Source organism: Leiobunum rupestre, chromosome 6 (assembly GCF_980474605.1).
Source record: "Leiobunum rupestre chromosome 6, qqLeiRupe1.1.hap1, whole genome shotgun sequence".
NCBI classification, from domain to species: domain Eukaryota; kingdom Metazoa; phylum Arthropoda; class Arachnida; order Opiliones; family Sclerosomatidae; genus Leiobunum; species Leiobunum rupestre.
The window spans coordinates 16,291,936-16,303,442 of NC_143389.1; the positions used below are offsets into that span (position 1 = coordinate 16,291,936).

Sequence of the window (11,507 nt, forward strand, 5' to 3'; positions counted from 1 at the left end):
ATCCGCACGCGACTACCGTTAGGTCACATCAAGTGCAGTTTAGTCTGAACGTCTGGTGCGGAATTGTTTGTGACCATTTAATTGCACCTTATTTTCTACCACCAAGACTATCTGGCGAGTCGTACTTTGCCTTTCTACAAGACCCCTTACCAAACCTACTGAAGTTCCAGACGTTGAAGATCTATGTCAACGCAAAATTGACGCCGGTGAGAAAATCCGAAACACGCCAGAAATCTTTCGTCCCTAACAACGGCTTTTGAGAATTGTAAAACTATTATATACACTAGGTCCTAGAGCGATTCTTTGACAAGGAGATATTGCTGTACTTAATAGACTTACACCTATTGGAGACTTAATTGCAATTAATATTTTGCGAAATTAACTGAATGTTGCTTCCGTATAAGTTTAAAAAAATTCGACTGCTAAACGTCAAAGAAATGTCATGGTTTGGTAAGAATTAATTTGACCTATAGAAGCCATAATTGCCATTGATATTTTACGAAATGCAATGAAAGACATTTCCGCGCAAACCGTGACGAAATGATTAAATATGTCATCTGACATTTCATTCCAAAATTTTAGTCCGCGGAGATAAAATGAAAACAGGGAACCGAAATCCGCGAACAAAGCTCCGTTGAGAAATGTCATCAGATACAAATAAATGCTGATTAACATTTCCTTTTAAAAAGGCGATAATGCGGGCCAATTAATGTAAATATGATTTCACGAAATAAAAACCTTATCGATTTGCTTATCAAGAAGAATTCACCGTTATTTACCGCAATTTACGTCTATAAAAGGAAAGCCAGCTGTTGCGAAGGGGACACTCCAGCTCGAGGATTCGTGGGGCCTCAGTTCTTTTGTTGACGTGATCAGCCAACTCTCAATTTTGCAGTAAGTAGTACTTTTTTATCGGATTTAGAGAAAGAAAAAACGTTTTTGAGACTTAGTAGCAATTTTATTAAAACACGCTTCGATTTGTTATTAGCCCAGTTCACCCCCAAGCTTTAACTGTTACATCTTGTGGCAGGTAAACTAATCTATACGCTATAAAAAATATATCAGTGTTTAATTTACATATAGCTTTGCACAATGTTGAAAATACTATTAATTACATTTCTTTTTTTGATAAAATAGCACATGAGAAATAAACGCATTGGATGCCCCCGTCTACAATTTTTCCAATATTTAATCTAGAGAGTCTAAGCTTAAGCCATAAAACTAATGGCGGAAACGTGTAGGACTGGTAACATATTTTTACGGTGTACACTTCTACAAGCTCTCCGTACACGGGTTCAGCCACGAAATTAATCTTTCTATTTTGTCACCTCTGGTTTTCATTTCACCGATGAAAACAAGAGTCGAACACATTTGCCCAAATGATAAATAAATACAATCTTATCAAGATAGCTCTGTCGAGTGTAATTGATTCCTTTGAAGCGTGCCCACTAGATAAACGTCTCTCGAATAATAAAACAATTTTTGATTGAAAGAGAATTTATCTAATCGGAAATTTATCGTGCCAGTGATATCGAAAGGCGCTACAAGATGTAATGTGTTTTGAATATATTAAATTCTTATCATCATACTTTTATTTCATGGTTTCGCGGCCAATTGTTTCAACCTTTTAATGTTATAACTCTTATTTATTTTAAGAAAATACCGCTACTAGAATACCACAAAAACTTTGTATAGAATTTAATTATCAAATTTATATTTCAGAGGTAAATCTACAATATATTAGATATAAAGTAATAGTACACGTGTTTTGAAGCAAAATAAACAAAATGTTTGGCTTGCTTTCGATCAGTTTACGCCCAATTGACGATACATTTTGGCTATTAGTGTGGTGGTGTAGCTCCAGACAGCTAAGGCAGGACGTATCTTTTTTCATAAATCCCATAATCCCAATAATCTAATAGTAAAATTTAAAAATAACATTATATATATATATTGGAAAAAGTTTTGCTTTGAACAGCCAAACAATAGCATTTGCTTTTTTTGAAATAGATCATGACGGCCCAAATGCCCATGTGCATCAGCTTTGATGACAACTTTTGGGACCAGTTGATGTGGGATGAAGATCTCAGTGATACCAAGATTGTCCTTAAGGACAAGGAAGGGGTCACTATTTGGGAGTTCACCGTCCATTCGATTGTTCTAAGAAGGCGCAGCAAAGTTTTCAAGGAATTAATCACGAAGATCGGCGAAGTAGTCGAATTCAAGAACATCGATGTTCTTACTCTCAAGAAATTCATTCAATTTCTCTACGTTGGAGATGTTTACATTGAAACGTGGCAGGAAATCGTTCAATTTCTCGAATTGGCTTTGAGGTAAGATAAATAAGAGTATAATGATATAGTATAACAAAATATGACTTTTAAATTAAATCCTTTGATGCTCCTTAGATACCAAGTCGATTCTTTGACTGAGGAATTGGAAAACTCTTTGGCGAAGTTCATAACTCTGATAAGCGTGTGTGACATACTGGAAGTCGCCACCAGATTTGGTTTAACCTCTCTGGAAAGCGTTTGCTTGGATATCATAGTTCGTGGAGCTGTAATTGTTTTCGGTACCAGTGGGTTTCAACGCCTTTCAAAAGAGAACTTGGCGAAGATCGTAGCTGACCATCGACTAAATGTTGTCAAAGAGATCGACGTAATTCAATACTTGATCTGCTGGGCGAAAGCTACCGCTTTCATTCAAGGAATCAAGCTGGACGATTCGGCTTTGCACCAGAGAGTCAATCCGTTTCTCAAGTACATCAGATTCTTAAAAATCACCCCAGAGGACCAGATTGTTCTTCCACAGGGAATTCGTGCCCTTATCTTCCCATCTACCGCCACTAATTACAGCGCTGAAGTAATTATTTTACTTAAACTTTATTCCGCAATCGACCTATTAATATTAATTTTAAATTAACTATGCTTGTTAGGTTTTGAATAGCTCCCCAGTCAAACCACCGGAGAAACTGAAGGATCGCATTCCATCATCGGACAGCTGCTTGCTATCTTACTACGCTGATATCTTGCTTCGTGACAGCAGATCCACCATTTCGTGGTTCAATGCTGGGGGAGCTGAGCACTTGGTCCTCAGATTTTCAGTCACGATGCCAATATTTTTGGGAGGATTCCTAATGAGTTATCGACTAAATGGAGTTGGCACCGCCAGAATGACCATCAGACAGACGGTCACCAAGACCATCAGGGAAGAGAAGGAAATTCGTTACGCTTTAAAGCATAGACTCTGCGACCATCGTTTATCAAATGAGATGGTTGGAAGAGAATGGTACCAGGTAAAAACTTTACTCCATTATTGAAATTTCAAAATATTCACTAAATGAAGCTAGATATTTTAACGACAAATATATCTTTTTAATTCCAGGCAATGTGCTACGAGCCAGAATATCCAGTTCTTTTGAAACCAAACCAAGAGTGCAACGTCTATTTGGCGCTAACCGGTGCTACCGTCCAAGAAATGCCACGAATTCCGCTTCCATTTACGACCTTCAAAACTGATGAAGGGCCCACTATCAGAATGCATTTGGATTCCGTCTCCGCAGTGAGGAAAATATTTTTCCTTTCAGCTTGCGGACGCTGCAACATTAACCACTAAAACAACAATTAAACACCAAAATATTATTTTTGTTAATTAATTTAAAATAACTTATATAAATAAGTCGAGTAGTGTTCGGTATTTTTACAATTGCGAATTTACAATTAAATAAAAATTAATATTTAAGCATTATAATTTTTGATTTTATTCTAAAAAGCCTATATACATACAAGAACTTTTTTATTTTACTTTTGAAGTGTAAATATTACCAAGAAACCCATTAAATAATGCTACAAATTCATTGAAAATATTTCTTTTTTGCTGAAAAACATAACTGGTGCGCATTAGGAATTTCGTTTTTAGCTCGTTCCCATAATAATCGCTCCTCAAGCAGCTGAAACTTTCTTACAATACGAATTTAATTTGAAAAAAGGGACAGTTTTCCAAAAACTCCTTGAGAATGGGATATCGTGAGTAATTTACTATACAGCTACGGGAATTTCGTCTATCAAATATTGGCATGGAGAAAGAGGCAGGAGGTTTTATGAAAGAGCTTTCTGCCGTATGGTCGTTATGCCAACTCCCACAGGATGGGAGAGTTGAGGGAAGACAAAATAGGGGAACCGTACCGGTCGCGTCTCTCTCCGTTTCACTTTGGAAATGACGTCAAGGATCCGCGTTCGCTAGCTAGCGCCATCTCTCAACCTCGATAGCATAGTCACATGTTTCAAATTATTGGGCAATTTGGCTATGCTTGTACTTTTCTTAGTTTTTTATGAAATTTCGCCGCTTCAACCATGGTTCCTTTATTAAAGTAATTTATATCAGTTTTATGGTAATTTAAAGAAATGGGGAAGAAATACTGTGTATTTCGTTCGTGCAAAAATGCTTAACGCTCGAAAAATTCAATAGCATTAGGTATAAGTTTTTACCCATTACCAAAACCAACTACAAATATTGAACGTTGCGTCTGTTGGCTAAAGGATATTAATCGTGATGACCTTAAAATACCAATCAATGTGAAATCCCATCATTATACCTGCTCTCAACATTTTGTTGGTGGCTTAGGCCCCACATCAGAATATTCAGATCCTGTTTCAGACCAAAATTATGAGGTAAAATCATATTATAACCATAATTTTAATGAATTATTTCAATCTAATTTAAATTTTCCTGCACAGACACATTCTGATACTGTTTCACCTCATGAGAAAATTCAACCTGTAATTGAGGAAACAATCGTAAGAAATGCAGAAAATACTCAAGAGCCACTAGTTCAATCATTCATCGACACTCAACCAACGATCCTCCAGGCTGAACCTGAGAAATGCGACCACGTACACATATTGCAATTAAAAGATACCTCACGCTGTCAACAGGTTGAAGCTGAGTTTCAATTAGATTGTAATGAGAAAAAAGAATTGATAATTTTTTGCCTGATGTTGAATATCAATAATATACCGCTGTGGAATTACCAAGCCAGATAATTAAGAAAATTTTACAAGATTTTTTAAACCAACAACTAAAACATTTTGATTCTTTCAATTGGTCTATAGAGATTACGCGAGAGTCTCTTGAAAATTCCAAACATGTTGTCAAGAAATTAGTTTTTAAACGGAATGGTGATAATGATTCGTTAAAAGTATAATTATCGCAATCATTGGTAGTTACTATTTTGTTTTACGACCGCGTACTTTCTGCTGTACATCCTTTTTTTACATCATTGGAATGGAATTTTAATCAGCCCATATCGTGCCTCCAAGACTTGTTTAAAATATTTCAAGAATTAAGTGCGTGGTCAAGTTGTCAAGGTGTCCAAGGTAGTTTATTTGAGCGTTTCAACAACCAATATTTACAATCAATAACCATTTGTAACGCAAGTAGATATCTTAGATCGGTGAAATGTCAGAAAATTTTTATAGCCAAGCGAACAAACGTGTGTCCTTGTTGTCGTCTGACTAGAAAGGGTTTACTGGGAAGAATAAGAAGAGAAAAAGATGTTCGCGTAAAAAAACACAAACTTACGTTACATGAACAAGAAGCAAGTTGAAGAGAAAGTGTCGCTTCTAAATAAGATAAACACAGCGTTAGGGAATCGAATAAAACTATTGAAGTCAAAAGTTAAAAATAGCTTTAAGAGTGATGGTATTTTTATGTCTGAAAGCGAAAGCCGGGAATTTGAAGATATCCTTCTTAAAAATCCTTTCGAGAGCAAATCGGTTTTTCCAAGGGTTTTTCTACGAGAACAATTGAAGTTAATAATGTCCAAAAAATCTCGCCCTTGAAAATGGCATCCAGCCATAATTCAATGGTGCCTTTCTATTAAGGCAAAGGCAGCATCAACCTTCAAAGGTAACGCTTTATAAATACTCTATTGATTTAACAACGAAGAGCGGATTTAATGACGCAACACTCATAGAAATGAGAAACAAGATAGATCTAGAGGATCATCAAAAGAATTTTTCATTAATAATCGATGAAATTCAGATAAAACAAGACCTTGTGTTTAACAGCAGCACTAGCGAATTAATTGGTTCTATTAATCTGAATACATTTCGAAATAAATTGGCAGAAGCTGAACAGCAAATAACATGCTATTCCAAGGATAAAAATTCTACTACAAACTTGGCCACTCACGTTTTGCAACTAATGGTTAGAGGATTAAGGAATAATTTTAAACACGCTTACGCTTATTTTCCTTTCGGAAATTCCAATGCTGGAGATTTATATTCGATAGTATGGGAGGCGATAGAAAATCTTCAAGCGGCTGGTTTTAAAATCATCTCGGTGGTGTGTGATAAAGCTTCGTGTAACCAAAAGCTAATAAAAATGTGCACTGAAATTGATCAGCAAATTTGAAAACCAAGGTTGAATACAAAACCAGAAATCTTTTTAACAACGGAGAGCCTTTATTTTTCGTATCTGATATGCCATGGCGTTAAAACCGCTAAGAATGCGTTGGCCAACAGCGGAAAAATGAAGAAACATAAAGATGGAATTTCAATACCAATTCGATTGTTGAAAAAAAAATGGGAAAAACATTATTTGTCAACATATAGTTGACATGTACAGTGCTGATTCTGGTTCATACTGAGGCTAGCACCCAAAATCACCTATAACCACATCTACCCAAATGCCTTCAGCTGTATGAAGGTAAAGTTAGCAACCCAAATTTTGAGCAGCACCGTCGCCAACGCAATAGAAGAACTGGTAGGGGAAGAAGCTTCTGAATCAGTGAAGTTCATTCGACTGGTTGACACTTTCTTCTACATCCTAAATGTTTCAAACATATCCAACAGCGTGCACAAAAGGAAACCAGCTATGGCACCGTTCACTAGTCTGGATGATTAGAGCTTTGCAGTAAGTGATAAAATAACGCGCTACTTGGGAAGCTATTCTAATGTATATCTTTTTATTTTAAATTTCAGTGGCTACAAAATGACTTCATTGCATATTTAGATGAGTATGAAGAAGAAGTTAGCCAATTAAAAGTAGAGGATGGTTTCGATGGGTCCAAAATGATTCTGAGTAGAGAAACTTTAGAAGGTCTTCGTATTACAGTTAACTCAACGATAGAAATTATTAAATATTTACTAAAAAAAGGAGCGCCTTACGTATTGACAGCTTTGCTCAATGAGGACCTTGTTGAAAATTATTTTAGCAAAACAGAGATCTATGTGTGGTGCGGGAGAAAACCGAACTGTTAATCATTATGGACAGGGGGCACAACGGTTAAAACAAATGAAATATTTATTGGTCAAAGTAACAAATGGTAATTGCTCAAAAACCAAGAAGAAAAGAGCTGCTAGAAGAAAATTAGCACGTGAAGCTCTTTCCATTGACCCATTAATGGAACTATAAAACATTTTTTTTGTTTTTGCGTGATGACTTTTAGCTCCTTTCGGATACCGCTACTGTTAAGACAGTATAGCTTTAAAAGAAAGAAATCGTAAATGGCTTAGATTTTTAAGCCTTGCACCTGAAGCCTACAGTGAACATATGAGGATATGCTCAAAACACTTTCTCTCTGGAGGTAAAGGTTAACAAATATTTTGGTTAATTAAATAAGTATTCTAAAATATATCCAACATATTACAGCACCATCGTCATTGTTTGACACTTCTAATCCAGACTGGCTCCCGTCTAGATTCGTAAATGGCAATGAAAAATATGAAAGCGTCAACAGTTCAAAACTGCAACGTTTTGAAAGAAGACTTAAACGAGCGTGCCCAGAACAACTACCCAACGCTAAAAGAAGAAAAGTCAAAGCTTCACAATTAGATATTTCTAACATAAGCACCAACATCCTCGAAGATAGCGCACTTGTGTTATCATAACAAGAATCGGAGTTAGGAGTTGATACTTCTTTGGTTATGAATAGCACGTTTAATGAAATAAGCTTATCTGAAGTTTCGAAATCTCCTTTAAAAAACATTTCCAATGATTTTGGAACGCAAACTTATATGGTACGGAAGGATTTCAGTGCCCAGGTAACGGTTGGAAAAGAAGTGTGCGACTTCAGCGTTCAAACAGATATCGCTCCAAAAGCAAGTTCTGATACTCAAACAATGAAAGTTGAAATTATGGAAAATGAAACCCAAACGCTCTTCAGGGTTATTGAAATGTTTGAATTTGAAGCAAGCAAGCTCAAAGTTGAAGAATCTTTCACCGAAGCTGAAAAATTGAAAGCATCAATTAAAGAGGCAGAAGATAAAATTAAAAATTTGTTTGAAGACAATGTTCAGCTAATTTGTAAATTAGAGAAACTTCAAAATGAACTGAACTTAAGAAACTTCGTTCAATCAACATTCGTCAATGATGATTCCCGCACAAGGTTTTTTACCGGACTAGAAACCTACTCAACTCTCTTGACATAGTTTAACGGAATCAAAAGCTACTTGTTTCAAAATTCCAAACTGACCCCTTTCCAGCAGTTAATTTTGACTCTGATGAAACTCCGGCTTGGGTCCAGCAACAGAGACCTAGCGCATAGGTTCAACGTTTCCGAAATGACAATATCAAGATTATTTTATAACTGTTTGATTGCGTTATACAAACGTATGACAAAATTTATTCACTGGCCAGATAGAGACGAGCTACAAAAAACAATGCCTATGTGCTTCAGAGATAAATTTGGTCAAAAGGTTGCAGTTATCATCGACTGTTTTGAAGTTTTTATGGAAAAACCATCAAATATACTAACAAAAGCCGAAACATGGTCTAGTTACAAGCATCAAAACACAGTAAAATTCCTCATTGGAATAACCCCGCAAGGAACAGTTTGTTATCTTTCTAATCTTTCTAATCTTTGCCAATCAGTTGTGCCATTTGATTAATATAATTTTCAAAATTAAAATCTTGCTCGTATAACCTGGAAAAATTTTTAAATAAATATCAAGTGATAGTTTTAAACAACTTCATTTTCTTTTATTTTTTACTATGGTTTTTTTACGCTTATTTGATCGATTAACTTTAACACAATCAGGGCAAAATCATTTCCCTTTGGGAACATCATTTATCTTTAAACACTCTAAATCAAACCACCGCAGTACACAATCTGCCTATCTGTAAATGGTGAAATACCGTGAATTAAATAATGATAAAGATGCCCATATTCTGTAGGCGGCAAATGTTCAAAACCAAACCCTACACCTCTATGTTCTCCATCCCCATGAACTTGTTTCAAATCGTCTGAATTCATTTTATATGGATCGATATTGTTGATTAATTTCATTTTTTCAAGGTACCTCTTTTTAACATGATCAGGGAGTTCATTAACATAATCTGAAGGAACATCTTCCTTTACTTTCTTAGTCCTACCCATGACTAGGTTATTCAACTTATTCTACGTTTCTACCCAATATGGCGGACACTATAGTTAATACAAATTCACGAGAGATGGCGCCAAAATTGCCAGCGAAAAAAAAAACCTCTACGTAATCTTTTTTTTTTCCCTCGGATGTTAACTCCCTATTATTTATAATTGTAAACATACCTGTAACAATTTTTTTCTGTACAGCTTTAGATAACCTTTTTAAAGGTTTGAATTTGCAATAAGAATGATCCATTCGTAACAACAATTTTGAACTCAAATCATTAAAAATAGCGGGCGTGAAAGAAAAGTACAAGCATAGCCAAATTGCGCAATAATTTGAAACATGTGTCTATGCTATCGAGGTTGAGAGATGGTGCTAGCTAGCGAACGCGGATCCTTGACGTCATTTCCACCGTGAAACGGAGAGAGACGCGACCGGTGCGGTTCCCCTATTTTGTCTTCCATCCACTCTCCCATCCTGTGGGAGTTGGCATCACGACCCTACGGCAGAAAACTCTTTCATAAAACCTCCAGTCTCTTTCTCCATGATATTGGCAACACTGGTTCATGAACAATTTAATTTCATAATATAATTTAAGCTCCAAACCTCCGACTTTAGAGCCCAACGGTCATTGGTCCCGATACTTAGTCCTTAAGGTATTCAATTCGGAACTTCAAATCCCTTGCAATTTCAGTTTCGTTTCTTGGAGTTTTGGCTAAATAATATTTAGTAAAAAAAATCAAATTAAAGATGAAGGCTTAGTTTCATTTTCAAAGTTGACTGAGTCTATAAATAAAACCGTTAAAATAAATTATCAAGTACATTTAATTGATTCAAAATATGTATCTTCTTTTTTTCAGCGTCAATATGAATCCCTATTTTAAAGGGCCACATAATAATTTAAATTCGGTAATATAGCCTGAAAAATTGTAGAATTTGATTGGTCTGTTTTACTATCAAAAGATAAGAAAATGGAGGAGTTACCTGAAATTCGAGTCCAATTTTTCAAATGATTATGCGGCCCTTGGATAGGACTTCCATCAGAAACCTACCAGCAAAGTCAATCGGCGGAAGACGCAAAAACAAATATTAGTGGTGTTCAAATTGGAAAAAAAATCGTCTCCTAAATAAGTTGTCGTAATTGTTTTATTAAACCAAGGTAATATGTTATTGTAATTTAATTAGTTATTATGTTTGATATAATATTTTCTGATATTTACATTTAAAAGAAGCGAATCAAAAATTCAAGTGTAACGGTATGCGATTGCGCAATATCTGAAATAATAACAAACCTCGTATATAGTGAGGTTCATGTATATCTGTGGATAATAGTTCCAAATGGAAATGATCGCTTAATTTAATTTGTCTACTTTCCCAGAAACTGGTTTGTTTTTGCAAGTTCTTTAATTTTTTCAAACCTTGCTGAATAAGTAAGAGATTTTATCCAGAACAGGCGGAATTAATTTTTTGTTAGTTTGTCAATTAATGATTTTTATTAAAGCAAGCCAATACTGGATACATTTCCAGTTTGGGTAAAACACGTGACTCAATTTCAGGGTACCTTTCTTAACTATACGCGGTTTACGAGGTTACAGCCCACTTTTAAGATCTTAGTAGTAATTGCTGGCGCCATCTAGTGACCATATTGTGAACTACTTTTTAAAAAACCACGTCTGAATATAACTCAGTGGTTACAACTTTACAAACTTAAATGTTTAAAATTGTTCCCTGATTGTAATTAGTCCGTGAATAATCATTTCACATAAATAAAGATACATTCTTAATCTTAAAATGCAGAAGGAAGATTTAACCATAAGTAATGTTTACTCTTTTAAATGATTATATAATCAAGAACACTAAGGCTCTGAACATTTTATAGGAGATGGCTCATTTAAAAACCCAGAAGTTATTGCAAAAGATAAATGGATTAATACCATGGAAAACTGGCCAAATAACAAAAAAACCCATCTCAGATTATGTAATAAATAGTTCAGCTTGTGATAAACAACCAGCCAATGTAAGGAAGAGCCGGCAAGGTAGTAACTACTTGGAAAGTGGGTGGGTTGGAAAATTGATGCTGGTGAAAGTTGCTGACAATTTAGTAGTTTTAAAAGGAGATGTGACCCCATCTCAAAA

General features: G+C 35.3%; 1 protein-coding gene across 1 annotated transcript; it reads left to right on the plus strand.

The window, feature by feature from the left end:
* Window positions 1-817: 817 nt before the first annotated feature.
* On the plus strand, window positions 818-3,856 carry LOC149939544 (uncharacterized). The gene is made up of 5 exons (XM_090177570.1): window positions 818-894; window positions 2,011-2,333; window positions 2,409-2,862; window positions 2,936-3,295; window positions 3,385-3,856. The coding sequence occupies exons 2-5, from the start codon at window positions 2,014-2,016 to the stop codon at window positions 3,613-3,615; spliced, it is 1,365 nt and encodes a 454-aa protein (XP_090033696.1). The 5' UTR covers window positions 818-894; window positions 2,011-2,013; the 3' UTR covers window positions 3,616-3,856.
* The last annotated feature ends 7,651 nt before the right edge of the window (window positions 3,857-11,507 follow it).